This window comes from Lucilia sericata, unplaced genomic scaffold (genome assembly GCF_015586225.1).
Source record: "Lucilia sericata isolate MDLA Ls3-8-SP2 unplaced genomic scaffold, ASM1558622v1 Contig000445F_arrow, whole genome shotgun sequence".
Classification (NCBI taxonomy): Eukaryota; Metazoa; Arthropoda; class Insecta; order Diptera; family Calliphoridae; genus Lucilia; species Lucilia sericata.
The window spans coordinates 300618-321861 of record NW_023994460.1 but is presented as its reverse complement, the minus strand read 5'-3'; the positions used below and the strand labels follow the sequence as shown (position 1 = coordinate 321861).

Genomic DNA, 21244 nt, shown 5'->3' with positions numbered 1-21244 from the left:
TATACATCCTCCTATCAACCTAACCTAACCTTGCGACACTTTTATTGTATTTAAAACCCCGAAAATAATTTATATTTTACAAACGAACAAAGAAATATTTTTTATTCTTTGAGATTTCATTTTAACTAAAACTGAAAAAAGAAAAGTTGTAAATTTTCGTATTGAAAATGAAAAAAGTATTTCACATTTTTTTTCTTTTTCCATTAGTGCAGAAAAAAATAACAAAAAGACGTGTTTATAATATTTGATAAGATGAAATATCTTCTAAAAAAAATTAATTAACTATTATTTTCATTCACTACTATATAAAGTCTCAGTAATAACATACAAAAAATAACGTATAAGAAATACATTTATTATTTAGTACCTTTTGAACAACTGTGTTTATTTTTGTGCTTCTACTAATACATTCTCACCAGTTAGTTTTTTGACAGGGGACTTAGGTCTTTGAGAGTCCCTTTCGCCTATATGCTACTATATGGTTAGTACTATTGGATAGTAGGCAAACATATTTTTCAGCTCTATCGGTCAAGAACTGTAGGAGTCAGAGGGGGTCAAAGTTGGACATTTTGATCATAAAGGGTTTTATTCAAATGAGTGTAACTTTTCACATATTGGTCCGAGCAAAAATTAACCAAATGTGTTCAGGTAGCTATTATTTCATTGTTTCCAAAAAAAATTTAATGAAAACATTTTTTTTATTTTTTTCAAAATGGGCCGGCCCTTTTTTTGCTTAAAATAAAGCTTATACAATTTCCTTTAAGGACTTTATAGCATAATGGGATGCGAGAGGGATATCTATCAAAAAAATATTTTTTAACTCAAGAATAATTTTTTTCAATATTTGGCATTTAATTTTCCCCCTATTTTTTCAAAATGGTCGTTTTTGTTGTATTTTTTTACTCAAAAGAAAGCTTAGAATATTTCCTTAAAAAAAACTAATTCCCGAGGTTATCAACTTTGAGGGACCCCATTTCGTCCTCGACCACCTACAACTGTCAATCAACTCGAAAACACCTCCGCTCCAAACATGTGTTCATTGCGATACATCCAATAGTTTCAGAGATACCGAATTATTTTCAAAAATAAAAATTTCTAAACACTGTGCATTGTTCTTTTAATGCCAGAAAAAATTAAGTAATACATTTCAAGTAAATGAATAATTGAACAAATATAATCGTAATTGAAGGTATTGAAAATTTAAAAAAAATTCTGTGTAGTAATATTGTTATTGTAATCTTTTTTAGTACACGGAGATTAACAATTAAATCATTTGGTTTAAATATGATGTGACAATTTATTTGTTAAATATAAAGTAGAATGGCTTATAAATGAAGTTAGTAACGAGTAGAAACATAACATTGTTAATAAATAAAAACTAGAGATTATTTTTATCAGTAATATTTATTTATATTTCAGAATTGTATAGGGGGTGATTGTTGGAAAAACTGACTAGATACATTATGTGATAGTTTTTGTTGTCCATTATACCATGTTTTTAAACGATGGGAAATTTCTGAAAATGATGGTCTTCTGACTGACTGTTCATGCCAACATTCTATCATCAATGAGTACACTGCTGTTGGACATGACTCTGGACAAGGTAAAAGCTGCCTTGATCTTACTAAGTTAATGACTTCTTGATTACTGTGGCCAAAATATGGCTTTAAAAAATATCGATATTAGTTTTATAGGACAATGTACAAGTATAATATTTTGAAATGTAACTTACTTGCATTCCATAACTATAAATTTCCCATAAAACAACTCCGAATGACCACACATCACTTTCAGTTGTAAATTTTCCATATAAAATTGATTCAGATGGCATCCATCGTACGGGCAGTAATGATTTTGATTGGACTCTTTAAGTAAGGAATTTCAGTTATTTCTCTAGCTAACATGTAAAAACTAATTCTATTGTTACCGGTAATAATCAGAACTGTAAATATCTCTAGATAAACCAAAATCTGATATTTTCACCATTAATTGTTCACCTACTAAACAATTTCGTGCGGCTAGATCTCGATGAACATAATGATGTCCGGATAAATATTCCATGCCCTCGCTTATTTGAAGTGATATCTGAAGAAATTCTAACTGAGTCAGAGACTTATTTTCATTTGGTGAATTTGCGATAAGAAATTCATGCAAATCGCCATTTGACATATATTCAAAGAGCATGCAGAACGGTTCCTTGTTTAAAACCACGCCTAATATGCAGACAATATTATCGTGTTTAAGATCGGAAATTAATTCTATTTCTCGTTTAAAATCTTGCTGTGTTTTGAATGAAGCATTTTCTTTTAAAGCTTTAACTGCCACAAATATTTTTTCTTCTCCGGTAAGTGTCAGTTGGCCCTTGTATACTTTTCCTTGAAAAAAAAGGATTTTTTTTAATTATATGTACACTAAATAAAATTATCTAATATTTACGTACCAAATGCTCCTTCTCCAAGTTCTTCAACAAATTCTACATCTTGTAACGTATAATGAGGTATTTTTAGCAGTGAACTTCGTTCGATATTTTGAGCAAATGATGGAGATAGATCATTTGTTCCATTTATATTGATACGTGACATTTCGAGAGATGAATTAACTTGAGAGTTTCCATATATATTTTTATCTGCGTTCGGCGTATTTATCTGTAAAATTTTATATTTGTACATGTATGTTTTCATATTTTTATTTAAAATTTACGTTTTGTATATTAGTCATTCCATGATTTCCTCTTCGTCTTAAAACATGTATAATGACATATATTAAAAATATACTTAAAAGCGCTCCCATTGTCATGTATATATACACCCAAATGCTGTCTGAACATTTTGGTATGTCACAGGGTTCTATGATTTTTTCAAATGATTTATCACCTACGAAACACCACGGTCTATCTTCCATACTTCCAGGATTTCTATAATGTTTAATATAAAAATACATAAATGTAAAATTAACTGCTTTGTTAATAATTATTACCATTACCTGCAGTAGTTTTGTCCCGCTAATTCAGGAAAATCGGATATTTCTTTCATTAGCCAAGACCAGCGTAAACATTTTTTTCCCGAAATTGACACAGCAATCGTACCTCTGTAGCCAGAACCGTCTTCCCAATAACATGTTTCGGTTGGTTCAACATCTATAGCTATACCCATTGTTGAACAATCACTATGACGAGGCAGCTGCGAACATTCTTCAAGGGGTAATTTTTGTCCAATCACAGGGTGCCTCTTTGCAATGGCATATTCTTTTTGGCAAAGTTCGTTTTCGAGTAATTCACATTCATCACGACAAATTCGTCTTAAGTTTTCAGATTCCCTTGTTGGCGGATACTGACTAGATATTTCACCGGAAAACACATCGTCATATTTAACGGAAGATTTACGTTTAAGCACTAATTTATGTTCTTTTGTATTTTTTTCTAAAAACCTCTTCAGTCTGCTGTAGTTTGTAATACGATTTTCAGTCCCCATTACATTTGTTGTTATATTCTTTTTTAATTTTCTTTCCTTGTGTGTAGCTCTGTTGGCAAAATACAATAAATTTGTACGCTCAGGAGTTCGACATATTGGCAGTGTGCTGTAACATAAGCTTGGAAGTGCGTATATACGACAATTCGGGTTCATATCTCTTAAAAAAATATAAAGAATAGGAATTAGATACATATATTAGGTAATGTTATAAGTAATAATAAAAATAATAATAATAATTACTTTGATTCTTTTATAACACCATATGCCGCTTTTAAACGTTCTTCTAACTCGTTTAAAGATAAATTGGGCGGTATAAAAATATATTGCTGTGCTAAATAGTTAATGCATGTTGTTCCATTATAAAGTTGACAAATGCCTGTCGGAATCTGCAAATTAAATTATAAATTATTTAATGTGGACAAAAATCTTTAACATCTCCTATAGCGTAAGAAATGACTTTTATATTTACCTCATCGATATAATTTTTGTATAAAACATCCATGTTTGATCTGTGAAAATGTATATATTTGTTATTTTATATATCGGTATACATACTATTTGTTAATAATTACTAACCCAGTTACATTTAATAAATTTGTGTTTTTTGTTGCTTCTGAAAAAGTTTTTACAAATACTCGAATATATAAAATTTGTAAAAGAAGCTGGCTGATTTTTCGCTTAAATACCATTATCACAATACTGTTAGTTTTTTGTTATCAAAATACTATTTAAATGGCAAATGAACCTTTGTGAAGTTGCAACCCCTATTATTTTGTTTCCATTGCAACGACTCGTCTAAAATTATCCACCCTTAGTAAATAAATGGCCTTGCCACATTTTGAATTGTTTTAATAAATAAGGCAGCACAAATGTAGACAGTACTTTTCGCATGTATGTAGTCACAACCAGTGTGCTCTCATTAGGTGAAGTCAATTCTACAAAAACAGCAGAAGTAGATACGTATGTCAAAAAATGTACATGTTGCCACCGTGATTTTTTTAAAGTTACATTTCAATAAGAAAAATTTCTTGACGTAAAATAAATATGTATTCTACAATATACAATTTATTAAAAATTATATATGAATTGAAAAAAATCCACAACTTATTAAGTATAATTATTTTAGATTACAAAATTTGAACTAGTAGTAAAAATACAAATTACATATTATTTTTATCAATCAATATTGGAAGACCATGTGTGGAGAACCATGTAGTTCTCCACTATTGGCGTATAAGAAATACATACATATATAATGATCTTTATAGAAATGTTACCAAACCACTACCATTGAAAATTGTTAAAAAATAAACTAAGCTATCTATAATAAAATCTAGTTTTAATGATTTTATTTACGGTGTTTCGGTAAATATTTTAGTATTTATATTTTTAGTGTCCTAAAAATATAATTAATCCCTAGATGGATGCACATATTTTTTGGTTTGTGGCAACTCTAAATGGTGTACTTTGACAGTTGTGTCTACCTCAAATAAAAAAAAATAAATAATGATCAGCTGTTGAAATGACTTCACCTTATGAGTGCACCCTGGTCACAACCATTAAGCTGTATGGCCACACATCAAAATTTTGATAAAATTAAAGGCGGGTTTTTTAGATGAAGATAATCTACATTCTTTGTTTAAACCTAGTTTAATTTCTGTTTTGTGCTTTTGAATAATTAGTAACGTTACTTATTATCTTAGTTTAACTGAGTGTTATTGACGAATTAAACCTAAGTTATAAGTGAGCACAATCAACAAAAACAATAAAATAATCAATTCCGAACAATAAAAACTTATTTTTTAAGTAAATAGTAATTTAATTTATTTATATTATAGTAGAACTTTTCTTTATTTTATATTTAAGTTTAAATTATTTTCTTATTTTAGGGTAGAAGGGGGACCATATGCCACTTTTTTTTTTTTGAGGCGGCCTCAAATTAAATCACAATACATATTCTTAATTTTTTTATTGGTTCGGATACTTAGATATGTTGGCTTTAGTTTTATTCCTTTCAATTTTTCCTAAGTCATCCTCATGTACATATTTTTTTAACTTTTCCACACTGACCAAAAACGTCGATACCGCCCCATCCATGGGGTAAATGCGCCAAGGGGATGGGGCAGATTTGTCATTAGTAAAATAAAAGATAAAATTACAAAAATAAAAACTTATTTTGCTGTTTTATACTTTAATTCATTAAACAAAGTATAATAAACCAGATATTTATTGTTTATTTCACAAAACTTAACAAAAAAATTAAAACAAATTATTACTGATTTTTTCTATATTTTAACCAAATTTTGTTCTACATCACAACCATTACATATATATAGTTTAAATTCGGGCTTCAAATTATATTATCGAAAATATTATTATGTCTTATTGTTCACTATTATTGACGTTCTATTACTGACCAATATATTTTTTCTATCACAAAAACTAAAAAAGTTAGCATAAAAAGTTCACACAGTGAAATATTTTCATAGCCCTTTGAAAAACAATTAATCATGTCTGCCTCCCATCATATGTAAAGTTAATGTTTCAAATTTTCAGGGATGATAGATAATCGATAAACGAAAACAAAATTTGATAATGCGATAAAATCGATTACTCAGTTTTCAAGTTATTCGCTATTGGCAGATGTGACCCTATGGCGTATGATCCCCCTTCTACCCTACACGTTTTTATTCGGCTTTTCGATCTATCCTTGCGGAAATTACAATAAGAAGTGAAGTTGGTTGCAATTCTGCAAACCTTACGTTAGTTGCAGTTCATATGCAATTATAAATAATGTTACCATATCTTACATTACTACAATTAGTGTTGCCATATCTTATATTACTACAATCTCGGCCGACCTGACTTTTCAATCGACCTCGATTGATATTAGCCTATAACATTTCCTCATCTAAAAATTCATAATCTTCATATTCACTACTACTAGCCTCATCTTCCATATATTCATAGTTTTCGTATTCTTCAGTGTTGCCTTCAGAGTTCATTAAACTATTTTGATCATTCATTTTAAATTCCAACCAATTTTTCAAACGACTTGAATCTACAATGCCAAAATATGGAACTTGTGTTACAATTCTCAACATGAGTTATTTCATATCGGTTATTACCCAATTGCTTTTGAATAATATATGGCCCTCTATATTTTGGTATGAGCTTCTTGTTTACGCCGGCTGTTGTATCGACATTTTTTAATATTACCAAATCTCCCACATTGAAGATTTTGGCCGGCTTATGACTTTTATTAAAATAATTCAGGTTGTACGATTGAGACTTCTGTATAGTATCCGAAGCTTGTTTTCTAATCAATTCTAAATCTCTATCAATCCCCTCATAAGTATCCTGCAAATGTTCCGTTAATTCGTCAATTATCTCCCCCCGTTGTCCAATACCAAATAGCATTTTACTTGGGGATTGTCCAATAGAACGGTGAACGGTGTTGTTAATGGCAAATTCTACATGCGTTAATTTTTCAACCCAGTAACTATGTTCAATCGGTTCTGTTAATTTAGCTATCATTGCTCTTAAATCCCTATTTATCCTTTCAACTTGCCCATTAGATTGTGGGGATGCCACCGACACTTTAACGTGAACTATATTACGATCATGTAGAAATTTAGTAAATTCATTAGACGTAAAACAAGTTCCTCGGTCACTTATTATTCTCCTCGGTCGGCTGTAACTTTCAAAATACTTTTTCAAAGCACATAAGACTTCTTTTGCACCTGGAGAGTTTACAGAGTATAATTTTGTAAAAGCGCCGAATAGTATATACACTTCAGACAATTTCTCGAAAACTGATTAATTTTCTCCTTCATCTTCGGGAACCAATAATATTTCCTCAAATTATTAAAACACTTTTCAATTCCTGAATGACCGTATTTTTCGTGTTTAAGACGTATGACATTCTCCTCCATCTCAGCGGGCACGTGTAACTGTCTGCGTCCCTGCTCAGTACAACGTTCTCTAATTCGTAAACTTCTATATTTTCCTTTTCCAAACGTTCCCGAATCTTCTGAATATTAATGTCCCTATTCTGAGCAATCTGAATATTTACATCTACATCATATTCATTTACTGCTGCAATAATCGGTATACGACTTAAGGCATCTACATGCGTCATCAAAACTGTGATATTTTGCCTCTGCCTTTGAAGTACACTTCGAGTAATACGCTATTGGATGAAATTTTCCATCCGTCTGTCTTTGCATGAATACTGAACCGCAACCCTTAGCACTCGCATCAGTATGTAGTTCTGTCACGTAGTTAGGATTGTACACGGCTAATACTGGCGGATTACTTAATTTGTCTTTAAAAGTCTCTTTCTTCAGCTCTGTTAACGATCTGGCTATCCTCGAAAAATTTGGGACGAATCTGCGGAAAAATGAGAATAAACCTATACATCTTTCAACCTCATCGTGATCCTTTGGGATCGGATAATTCTTAATTGTCTCTATGTGCGTGTTATTCGGGCGAATACCCTCATCGTTGACCCTATAACCCAAGTAATCAAGTTCATTAAATGCAAATTTGCATTTTTCAAAATTCAATCTTAAAGCCGTAGCGCTCAATGACCGCAATACCTGTGCCAAAACTTCTAAGTGTTCCTCGTATGTTTTTGTTGCAATACTTATATCAATCTTATATCAATCTTATATCATCTATCAATCTTATCAATCATATCCCTTAACACCATATTAATAAATCGTTGAAACACTGCACCCGCATTTTTAAGTCCAAATGGCATATAACAAAATTCGAACTGTCCCAAGGGTGTTACAAAAGCTGTATATTGAATTGAATCCTCATGCATTGGGACTTGGTGAAAGCTATTCCTCAAGTCCAAAGTAGAAAAAAATTGTTTATTTCCTAAATAATCAAGACAGTCTTCAATCATCGGTAAAGGATAGTTATCCTTCACGGTAATCCTATTAAGAGATCGGTAATCCACACACATCCTCACATCTCCGTTTTTTCTTCTAACTAACACTATGGGTGACGCATAAGGGGACTCACTCGGGCGAATTATACCCATCTTCAATAGTTCCTCAAGTTTAGATTTGACCTTACCGCGTTCCCGATAAGACAAACGTCGAGGTCCACTATAAATAGGAACATCATTTGTCAATCTAATTTGCATACAAAAGTCGGTTTTCCTTGGAGAAGTATTAAAATTTCCAAAGTAGTTTGTATCTATTAACGACTTCAATGTAGAAGCCTCACTCGGCGTTCTATCATTCGATATATTTAAATTAACTTCGGTCTCAATCGAACAAACTGTATCTACTAAAGATTCACATATATCTTTCTGAACAATCATCTCTAATTCACTCACTTCACTACCCATAGGTCTTTCTAATTCAAAAGCAACTGGGTCAACCTTCTTCAAAGTACACCCCATTTTATTAACATTATTGCAATTTAAAGGCTCTACATAATCTATCAAACAATTATTTTCATCAGTTGGAATTTCATTTTCACACCCTGGAACTCTATATAAATTAAACGACATAAGCGCACTGACTGTTTTGTCATTTGGTTTATTATTGATATTTTTCAAATTCAAAATTTCATTTTTATTATATTTTATTTTAAGTTTACATAAACTAATATTAAATTTTGACATAAGATCTCGTCCAATTAGCAAAGGCATTACGGTTTCTTCATCCGGCAAAATTAAAAATTCATGGGTAATTAATTTATTAGAAAAAATAACATCGCATTGGACACGACCTAGCATGTTTATATTCTTATTTCCCATACCGCGATATGAAGTCATTATTTTAGAATTCGTGGTTTTAAAAGGCACGAGCGATTCCCGGACACAACTAATGGGACTACCGGAATCAAATAAAGAAATTACTTTTATTGTATCAGTGCGCTTATCTTGTTTAACAAAGGCAACACTTACCCGATGAAAAACGTCCATGGCTTCACTTCTTTCAGCTTCCGTCATTGCAGCAGTTGTAGTCTTTTTTTTGACAGTTTTGATGAAAGTGTCCGACCTCGGCACAGATAAAGCAGGAATTTGGTGGACGTCTTGAATTCTGGTATTGGGACTGGTAATGACCAAATTAGGAACAATTAAAACATCTTACTTCGGCATCAGGTAATTTATTCACGGCAGTTTTATTTACCGCGGATGTCTTCTGTTTATTAGCCGAAGCTGTGGTTGAACTTTTGGTGGCTCGTACTTGTTTTCGTTTTCGATGTTCATATGTTCATATCGGTTCATTCGCGCTATTAAATCGTCCATCGTTCTGACCCCATATAAATAGGAAACAGCGTTGGTATTGTCCGGTATGCCATCAATCACAATGTCCACTAGTTCTTCCTCCGAGATATCTGCACGTGAGGCAAGATGTCGAAGTGCTTTACGTGAGTACCTGGCTATGTAGCCCTACCCCACGGTGGTACTTTTTCAACCACTGGGTGAGTATCAAGTAAACAACTCACCACTGCCCCTTTGTGTTTGTTACACGCAGGTCGCAATTTTTGTACATGGATATGCCGGTCCATGTACAAGCACTTTGCTCAAGTACTCGAGCTATCTAATCTCTTGCCAAAGTAGTCACGTTGAGGAAATACAGGTATCATGAGCAAGCTCAATCTACCCCGACATAATGTCGCCCAACCACACTACTAAGGCTCTGTTGATTCGGCAACAGCACCTAGGGGACGTAATTGGTAGTCCGAAAAACACAGATTATATTAATTGACAAGACTTTATTTCAGTGGTCACAGACACCCACTGTGATAAGTTGAGCATACACTCAACCATGTTGGAAAATCGCTTCAAAATTAAAGAAAGGGCAGTGACGACTTCGCACTCCATCGGCTAGATAGACCGTAGTCTAACTCTCATTCATCATTCATCGTTCATCTTACATCTGTACCCATTTATCACACATCCGTCAAATCCATCAATCACTCCATTCTCTTTATAGAATTCAAAGTAGACATCAGAAACATCGTTCATCTTCGTTTACCAATTCTTTGCATTATCAGCTCAATTCCAACATTTTATTAATCCACAGTCATGCTCTGCAATTTGTACCGCTCCTTGCATCTAGGAACGATAACAGAAATGTATCTTGAAAATTTATATTTCACCGTGTATCAGTCTTTTAACCAAGCACCCCCTTCCTGCGATTTAGGTTTAAACCACAGCCACTACGTGGATCCCGAAGGAACCTCAACCAACTGACCAGCCAGGACAAGTCCTGTGGGCAACTGGCCACCCGTAGTACCAGATTATGTGGTGCTCTGGTTAGACCTCTTTTCAATTTATGCAAGGACTAGGCCAGGCAGTAAATCGTCAACACCAATTTATAGTCCCGGAAGACTACAGGTATTGGTAGCACCTATCTACCCCCGGATTGCAATACACCAAGATGCGGTCTGAACATCAAGGAAACATGCCCGGGGGGGCCTGCACGTGAGGCAATTGACTGCATGGAAACTAAATAGCTCAAACACGTTTCGTTCGGGCTTAAAGTACGTGAACGTAACTGGCGGTAAATTTCTTGTCGCGAAACCGTACGTTTAAACATATTTATAAGCTTAGTTTTAAGCTCGTCGTACTCCAATATTCCTAAATTATTTGTATACCTCTTTGCAGTTCCCTCGAGGCGGCGACGAACACCAACACATTTCTCCTTCGGTGTATAGTTACACGCATTAACATAGTCTTCGTACTGCATAAACCATTTTATTATATCGAAATGGTCGTCTCCTGAAAATGGTGGTACTGCTGCGTCTAGCTCTATTAAGTCCATACGATGAGCGTATGCAGCGGGTTGGGCATTTCCTTCTGGTTCTCGGATTTGTTGTTGTAATTTTAAAATTTCTAGTCGGACCTGTAAGGCTTTTAACTCCTTTTCGGCAGCACACCGTTCTGAAATCGCTAAGTCTTCGGCGTCAGAATGTTGTTTTGCAGCAGCAGCAGAATGTTGTTTTGCGGCAGCGGCAGAATGTTGTTTTGCGGCAGCAGCAGAATGTTGTTCTTCGGCATCAGCACTTTGAAAAATTTTCCGGCATCGGGAACGGCGGTAAAATTGTCACTTGTATTGACTGCAGATATTTCATACGAGGCAACTTCAGAAACATTAACTTCAGGCACTTGGGCAGCAGGTTTAATGGCTTCAGGTGGGTTTACATCTTGGGCACTGACTTCCATTAGGTTGAACATTTGATCAACCGTTGTTGTGTTGGATATCCCTTCTTTGGCCGGTGGGATCTCAGCCACTATATTGGCTTCTGTAACGCCGGACACGTGCGAGGTTATATTTAGCAAATTGTCACCAAATCTACCTTTAGCTATATTTATCATGTTGGATGTGTGACCATCGTTTGACACATCATCTATACCCTAAGCCTAGTTTAACTGAGAAGTAAGAAACCCGCCCTTAGTGTCACAAAATACTTAAATATTTCAAAAAATTGAACACATTTTGGGAAATATTCATTAAATATGTATATTGGTATTAACTTAAATGCCCGTTTTTACCTTCATTGGATAGCGTAAACCGTATTTGAGGGATAGTCGTAAATGGTAAACCCTTCAGACTGCAGTTTCAAATTTTTTACGATTTTGTTAATCAAATTTTAAAATTTTGAGAAAATCTCCATGTGACTTATAAACAATAAAGAATGAAATAAAATAGTAAGGAAATTGGGTTGGATTTTGAGGATTTCGATGAACACAATTTTTTAATAAAATCGAACAATGTTAACCAATAAACTGATGAGATCTAACTCAAGCTATGCAATACTAAATTTTCTTGAAACCATAGTGAAATATTATTTTGCTTTCAACCGTTTTAAATTAAATTTAGGAAAAATATATAATGAAGATCCGTTGTTATGATAACATCTAAAAAATTTTAATTAACCCTTAAATTATATAATTATAAAATATCCAAAATATATTAAATACATATATATTTGCAAAAAAAAATTAAAAAAACTTCAAAATATTAGCAAATAAATTTTTCTTAAACAACAATATTTCAAACCAACTTAGTGATCACGAAACTGTACTTGCAGTTAACAATGTTGTTGATATGTTGAAACAGACCGAAATAAGCAACATATCTCCAAATTATTCTATAACAGAGGAAAATACATCTAAGCTTATTAAGTTGTTAAAAAACAAAAAATGAAATCAACAAATGTTTACAAAAATTACCAAAGAAAGAAATTAAATATATTACAAATATCTTTAATGCATGCTTAAAGTTATGTTATTTTCCAAATCAATGGTAAAAGGAAAAAAACAATAGCATTACCTAAAGCAAATAAACATACTGAATCTCCTGAGCAGATATACAAGCCGAGACGGCTCAAATCGGCGGCGGCTGGCCGCCGGTAATATTTTGCAAGCCGCGCCGCCGCCGACTTATTTCGGCTCAAAAGCTAAGCCGGCTTAAACGTAGCCGCTGAAAAAGATTAGAATCACACATGTATTTCAGAACATAATTTCACCAAATTGAACGGAGTTGCCACTATTTTAAATTCTTATGGCAAATTGAAAAGAGTTGCCACACAATATTGTGCTAATATTAAAATAGTGAAAACTACTATAAATGTCCATTTTCTGCAGAAAAAAACTTATATAGAGACAGGTTTCTATGTAACAGACTACTATACAAAGATTTTTCAATATAATAAACCTTATAAGGTCAATTTCTAAAGAAAAAGTTAAATTGAGCCGACAATTTAGCCGCCGCCGATATTTTCTGTAATAAGCCGCCGCCGCCGACCCAAAATGGTTGCGCCGCCGCCGCCGATCATTTCCCATCGGCTTGCATCTCTGCTCCTGAGTCTTATTATGGACCTATAAGACTCAGGAGATTCAGCAGGTTTATTTCCTTTAGGTCTCTTGCCATCAATTAGCAAAATATTGGAAAAGATCATTAAGGAAAAAATTCTAAATTTTGTAGAGCTACATGAAATTTTTCCTTCTTACCAATTTGGATTTAGATGGCTAAACTACATCACATTAAGTTCATGTAAATAAAAAATCGGATCTCTCAATTGAGAATAAAAAAATATAATTAAATCTATTTTTCACCCAATAATGTTTTATTGTACTTCTGTTTGCAAGTGGCACAAAATAAACTGTTAAAAATGATTTTTAAACTTCCGTGGCACTATTCAACGCGACGACTACATACTCTAGCGGATTTCCCTACTGTCAATGTCAAATTAAATTATATATGAAAGAAAATTTTTATGGAAAATACGAGCAATCAGAATTCTAACATATAAACAAGCTAATCTCTTTATACATTTTACCTCTTCACCTAGTTTTAGTTTTTATACCCTACACCACTTTAGTGGGGAGGGTATATTGGATTTGTGCTGATGTTTGTAACATACAAAAATATTCGTCCTAGACCCACCTTAAAGTATACCAATCGGCTTAGAATCGTTTTCTGATTAAGCTATGTCCGTCCGTCCGTCCGTCCGTCTGGCAGGCTGGCTGGCTGGCTGTCCATGTAAACCTTGTGCGCAAGGTACAGGTCGTAATTTTCAAGATAATTGGATGAAATTTGGCACGCACGTTTTATTTGACCCAAGGACGAAGCCTATTGAAAATGGTTAAAATCGGTCTATTATTTCACCTAGCCCCCATAGAACAGAACCCCCCGAAAAGGGCTTCTGAGCTCATAATTATGTTAAGTATACAGATATATCGATAAAATACGGCACAACTAAGTTTTATAGAAGTCTTGATAACCCTGCCAAATTTCAAAAATATCGGGCCCCATTTGACCCTAGCTCCCATACAAAGTCCCCTTCAGAAAATTACTTGAATGTCCCAAATTAACTTATAAACACAAATATCGCGATGAAATTCAGCACAATAAAATATTATGTAAATATAAATATATTCACAAAATTTTATCGGGCTTGGTCCATATTTGCCCCTAGCCCCCATATAAAGCCTCTTTCAGAAAATTAGTTTTTCATCCATAAATTGCTTAAATGTATCGGAACAAGGGAATATTGAAGATAAATGCGATATTATGAAAAATAAATCACATTTAATATTCATAACTGGTGTAGGGTATCATATAGTCGGCCACGACCGACTATACTTTCTTACTTGTTAATTCATAGAAATTGATTCAAAAAAGTTTTTTTTTTCAAATTTTCCTCGAAAACAATAATGCATTAAATTACTTACATATTCATACATATTATTCACTTAACAAAATGTTAAAGTAGTATGTATGTATGTATGTATGTATGTATGTATGTATGTATGTATGTATGTATGTATGTATGTATGTATGTATGTATGTATGTATGTATGTATGTATGTATGTATGTATGTATGTATGTATGTATGTATGTATGTATGTATGTATGTATGTATGTATGTATGTATGTATGTATGTATGTATGTATGTATGTATGTATGTATGTATGTATGTATGTATGTATGTATGTATGTATGTGTGTATGTATGTATGTATGCTGAAATTTTCACTGTGCCTTCCTGTATATCTAGAAGGAACTTCAGGCTACTTTTTATTTCAAAATTTCAAGTGGGCAACTTGCCAAAAAATGAGTTAAAAAATAATTTTTAGATATTCCACTTCCATCACATTATGGGATTATAAAGCCCTTCAAGGAAATTGTATAAATTTTTTTTAAGCAAAAACAAGTTAGAGTGCTATATTCGGCTGTGCCGAATCTTAAATACCCTCCAGCAAGCTACTTTTTATTAAAATCCATTTAACTATATAATTTTTTGATAACTTGGCAAAATTTTTATTTCCGAACGTACTAACATTTATGCATATGTCGAACTAATTTTGTTTAGGTCCAGAAAAATTTATATTAATCGGCCAGTTCGAAAACATTTTAATAGAGTGATTTATCTATACACAACATAATCATGTCGAATTTTATACGGATATAATAATTTAATAACGAATTAAGTGGTATTAAGTAATTTTCAGAAGTAAAACTTATATGGGAGCTAAGACAACTTATGGACCGATCCAGAAAAAATTCCGTAGAGTGATTTATATATACAAAATACACATTTATGTCGAATTTTATACCGATAATTTTGATTGTCAATGTGCATTAAGGTAATTTTCGGAAATGGGAGTTGTGCCCAATTATGGACCGATTAGGAAGAAATTTCGTGTAATGATTTATATGCAAAAAAAGAAAATCAAGTCGAATTTTACTCCAATAGATTTAATAATTAATAAAATATTTTAGACAAAACATAATTGTTGCGAATTTTATCAAGATAGCTTTATTTGAGAATGAAATATGTGCTTTTAAGTGATTTTCGGAAGTGGGTCTTATATGGGAGCTATGACCACTAATAGACCGATCCGTAAAAAAATTGGCAGAATGATTTATATGTACACAAAACATATTCAAGTCGAATTTTATCCCTTTAGCTTTAGAATTCACGTTTAACTGATATTCGGTAGTGGACATTATATGGGAGCTATGACCAATTGTGGGCCTATCCAGAAAAAATTTCGTAGAGTGATTCATATTTAGACAAAACATATTTGTGTCGAATTTTATCAAGATAGTTTTATTTGACAATGAAATATGTGCTTTTAAGCGATTTTAGGAAGTGGGTCTTATATGGGAGCTATGACCAATAATGGACCGATCCGTAAAAAATTTGGTAGAATAATTTTTATGTACACAAAACATATTCAACTCGAATTTTATCATAATAGCTTTATTTATCAATGAAATATGTGCGTTTAGGTGATTTTCGGAAGTGGACCTTATATGGGACCTATGACAAATTGAGGACCGACTGAGATCTACATTGATAGTATGATTTCTGGTGATATTATATTTTCATGTACAAAACTTTATTTTGATACCGATATATTTGAAGAAGTCATTACTGAAAGACTATTTCCGGGGATATATACCTTTGTATGGAGGCTATGGGAAATACTGGATCGATTGTAAAGATTTTGAACATAATTGATCACTGCCCTGAAAAAATAGTGTGTGACAAAATTCATCGAAATATCTTTGGTAGTTTCTGAGAAAACTTCTTAAGAATTAGAAAAAAAAACGTAATTTTTTTCGAGGTAGTCTGAAATTTTTACTCATAACTTTTTACGTTGTGAACCGATTTTGCTGATTTTTAATACCAAACTGCTTAGGATGATTATAAACATTTTGGGTAAATTTGGTTTATTTTCTTTGCTTAGTTTTAAGGTGAGCGTGTTTTACACAGACAAACGGACAGACGGTCATAGCTTAATCGACTCAGAATTTCAAAAGGACCCAGAATATATATAATTGGTTGGGTCTTAGATAAATATTTCTTGGTGTTACACACGGAACGAAATATTTATATATATATATATATATATATATATATATATATATATATATATATATATATATATATATATATATATATATATATATATATATTTATATATATATATATATATATATATATATATATATATATATATATATATATTTATATATATATATATATATATAAATGTGGGCCATTTTGAAAAAAAAAAAAAAAACCCTGTATGACCAAAATGTCCAACTTTGATCGCCTCTGAATCCGGCAGTTCTTGACCGATTTGTGTCTGGCATACTTTCCCATTGTACTAACCTTGGTGCAAATTTCATCCAAACCGGAAGACATCGATTTTTAAAGTTGGGTCACTTGACACGAAATTTCCCATATATAAAAGCAGAATATTTTTTATTAATGTGTTTTTTGTTCGTTCGTCTTCGCGGACCCCCTAGGATTTTACTACGGACCACCACGAGTCCGCGGAACATTTGGGAACCGTTGTTCTAAAGCTTTTGACTGTATTAAACACGAAATACTCTGCCGTAAACTCGGGCATCTTTTTTACTCAAAAGAAAGCTTAGATCATTTTCTTTATGAGCTTTGTGGTCACTTAGTGGGATGCAAGGGACATATGTAAAAAAAATAATATTTTAACTCAAAAACTTTGCTTTTGGAGGAAATGATAAAAGACAAATTAAATGGACTCCTGAAACAGAAGAAGCATTGAAAATAATAAAAAAATATTGTGCAAATGCTGCTTTGCTAGCATATCCGGAAATGGATTCAGAGATAGATCTCAAAGTTGATGCTTCTAATATTGGTATAGGGGCAGTTTTAGAACAGAAAATGAAAAATGGATGGAAAGCATTAGCATTTTTCTCTCGCAAACTTTCACCTCTGAACAAAATTATAACACATACGATAGAGAATTATTTGCAACGTACGCAGGTGTCAAATATTTTAGATTCATGTTAGAAGGACGAAATTTCGCAATATACATATACGGATTCTTCTTCTTATATTCGCTTTTAAGCAGAAACCTCAACGTGCGAGCCCACGACAAATCCGTCATCTAGATTTTATATCTCAATTTACAACAGATATAAGACATGTGCCCGGTTCTGAGAACGTAGTAGCAGATTATTTGTCCAGATGAAGTGAGATCGAGTTAATTAACTACGGAGTATGGCAGATATTCAAAATAACGACGAAGAAATGAAAGAAATTCTAAATGATCAAAAATCTACTCAACTAAAGCTTAGATTAATTAATATTCCAACATAAGTCACGTCCATATATTTGCCAGAATCAAAGGCAAGAGGTTTTCTAAAAGATTCACGGTTTAAGTCACCTAGAAGTTCGAGCTTCTCGAAAACTTATATCTGATCGTTTCGTTTGGCCCTCAAGGAATCGAGACATTGCTTTAATGGTACGAAAATGCGAACATTGCCAAAAGGCAAAACAAAATTTCAAAGCACGTGAAGTCGTCGTTAGGAGTTTTTCCAATCGTGTCCGAACGTTTCACTGAAGTACATGTAGACATAGTAAGACCTCTCCCCCTAAGTCAAGGTAAATGTTATCTCCTAACCTGTATAGATAGATTTACAAGATGGCCTGAAACAATTCCTATAGAAAATATATCAGCTGAAACTATATGTGACGCATTTTATAGCTGTTGGATCTCTAGATATGGATGTCCCACTTCAAATGTGTTTGCTGAATTAGCTCAATTCAGACTATCAATAGAGGGTATGGTACCTCAAATATGCATTAACATAAAAATTCTATAGAGATAGAATCCTCAAAAATCTTAAAGTGCGGTTTTTATTTATACACACTGGGTATAGCTAATATGTATGTGGGATTATATTATCCCGTAGTTTGATAAGTTCAATTAAAAACACAATTCGTTTTAATTTAATAGGTTAGGTTAGGTTGATAGAAAGAAGAAATACACCTAGGCCACTATCGGGCCTGTTGTGCGCTCCTTATCATGAAAAAAAAGTTACTAAATGAATTATTTTTCAATGTTCAGAAACTCAGTTTCCTGAACGTAATTCCTAAGAATCTTCCAATCAGTGTTAGCCAGGAATGTTATTTCTGGAATAATATCACTTCCAAGATACTTGGATCTAACTTCGACGAATGCCTAGCAGTGACAAAGAAAATGCTCCAGAGTTTCACATGCTCTACATTCGTCTGAATCCGCACGTGCAATTTTGCATAGATGTGCTCGTAACCCTGTGTGCCCACTCAGAATACGTACGATCACACTAACTTCAGACTTGCCCATTTTGAGGCTGCCTGGAAGCTTGTGTTATGATTTGGTAAACGGTGGTATATTTCTGTTTCTGGGTCTTCAATATAGAACCCCAGCCCCACTTTGTCCCCCAATTTAGAGCCATCCGTGTAACAACGGATTCCTATTGGTATTTGCTCTAATGTTCCGCTTGACCAAGACATTCTATCTGGGATCAGCGTTTCAAAGTTTCCGACATATTATGTGTCTGGTATACGATCAGGCACGTCCGATGATTGTGTATAACCTTCCAATGTGTCCATTGTACATTGATGACGTGTCCTATAACCGTTTTTGGCCAGTTCGCCTAAAGTAAACAGCCGTTCGGCTGTAAGCGCCGCCTTATATCTTAACCGTTATGTGAATACTAGGGTGATCGACTCGATTTTTAAACCGGTTTTAAAACCGATTTTTTCTGCTTTACCAGTGTCGGTTTTTTCTTAATGTTGATTTTTCGAATATCGAATAACCCGGTTTTTTCACTTTTTAAAAACCGGTTTCGAATACTTTTATTTCCTTTGTATTCAAAGATTATTTAAATGAAATTTTTAAGTAAATAATAATACAGCTAAATTTTAAAAATATTTGAGTCGAGGAACTAGCGTATATTTTTCTAAAGCTCCTTTGGTTAAACTTTTTTGATTTTCCTAATTAATTAAAAAAATTTATTTGTAAAATTGATAACTGTTTGATAAAATTTTATCAATCTTAAGATTATATTCCAATTACAATAATTAATTTACGGCTGAAATTTTATGGAAGTGTTGGAATGCCTATGCAAATTTCATAAACAGGGCTTTTAAAATAAGCTGGGATTACATAGTACCTTATGTTTAACAGAAGTGTCCCACTTTTTTCCTAATTTTTATACCCACCATCAAAAAAGATGGGGGTATATCGATTTTGTCATTCCGTTTGTAACACATCGAAATATTGGTCATAGACCCATAAAAGTATATATATTCCGGGTCCTTATTAAATTCTAAGACGATCTAGCCATGTCCGTCCGTCTGTCTGTTGAAATCACGATAGGGACCACACGAGAGGAGCTAGACAGTTGAAATTTTGCATAAATATTCTCTATTGTTAAGGTTTGTTTGGTATTGAAAATGGGCAATATCGGTCCACTTTTTCGGATAGCCCCCATACAAGTGGACCTCCAAAAAACAGCTTTAACGGGCATAACTGTTTTATAAGTAGGAGTATAGCGATGAAATTCGACATAAAGAAGTTTAATGTGAGCCAAAATCTTTCTACAAAATTTTTTGAGGATCGGCCTATAAATGACCCTACCTCCCATATAAGGTCCCCTTATGAAAATTACTTTAACACTCATTACTGGTCCCAAAATGTAAGTATAGCAATGAAATTCGGTATAAGTATGTTTCTTACGAACCAAAATCTCTCTACCAATTTTTTTTAGGATCGGCCCATAAGGTCCCCTTTAGAAAATGACTTTAACACTCATTACTAGCCTAAAAATTCGAGTATAGTGATGAAATTCAGTATAAGTAAGTTTCTTACGAACCAAAACCTTTCAACCAATTTTTTTTAGGATCGGCCCATAAATGACCCTACCCCCCATATAAGGTCCCCTCCTGAAAATGACTTAAGCACTCATTACTGGCCCTAAAATGCAAGTATAGCGATGAAATTCGACATAAATAAGTTTCATGTGAGCCAAAATTTTTCTACCAAATTTTTTCAGGATCGGTCCATAATTGACCCTACCCCCTATATAAGGTCCCCTTTAGAAAATTACTTTAACACTCATTACTGGTCCAAAAATGCGAGTATAGCGATGAAATTCGGTATAAGTAAGTTTCTTACGAATAAATAAATGACCCTATCCCCCATATAAGGTCCCCTTCTGAAAATGACTTTAACGATCATTACTGGCTAAAAAATATGAATATAGCAATAAAATTTTACACAATTAAGTTCCTCGCGAGCCAAAATCTTTTTAATAACTTTTATGTGGATAGGTCCATAATTGGCCCTACTCTCCCTATTGGGTCCACTTCAGGAAATAGCTTAAACGCTCATTACTGTCTTAAAAATACGAGTAAAGCGATGAAATGCTACACACGTAAGTTTCTTACGAGCCAAAACCTCTGTACAAAT

General features: G+C 33.2%; 1 protein-coding gene across 1 annotated transcript; it reads right to left on the bottom strand.

Moving 5' to 3' along the window:
• Positions 1-1415: 1415 nt before the first annotated feature.
• Positions 1416-4299, bottom strand: LOC119604940 (tyrosine-protein kinase transmembrane receptor Ror). The gene is made up of 9 exons (XM_037957848.1): positions 4047-4299; positions 3940-3979; positions 3711-3856; positions 2983-3627; positions 2701-2914; positions 2441-2645; positions 1928-2375; positions 1733-1865; positions 1416-1664 (listed from the first exon to the last, which is right to left on the bottom strand). Exons 1-9 carry the CDS (start codon positions 4157-4159, stop codon positions 1416-1418), a joined length of 2193 nt encoding a protein of 730 aa, XP_037813776.1. The 5' UTR covers positions 4160-4299.
• Positions 4300-21244: the final 16945 nt, after the last annotated feature.

What these genes read in the sequence shown, in the direction of transcription:
- LOC119604940 (XM_037957848.1), bottom strand. Translation starts at nt 4,159, where the DNA reads ATGGTATTTAAGCGAAAAATCAGCCAGCTTCTTTTACAAATTTTATAT. An exon ending in GGTGTTATAAAAGAATCAAA is followed by an intron (nt 3,628 to 3,710) that starts GTAATTATTATT and finishes TATTTTTTTAAG; the next exon opens with AGATATGAACCCGAATTGTC. An exon ending in GCGGGACAAAACTACTGCAG is followed by an intron (nt 2,915 to 2,982) that starts GTAATGGTAATA and finishes TAAACATTATAG; the next exon opens with AAATCCTGGAAGTATGGAAG.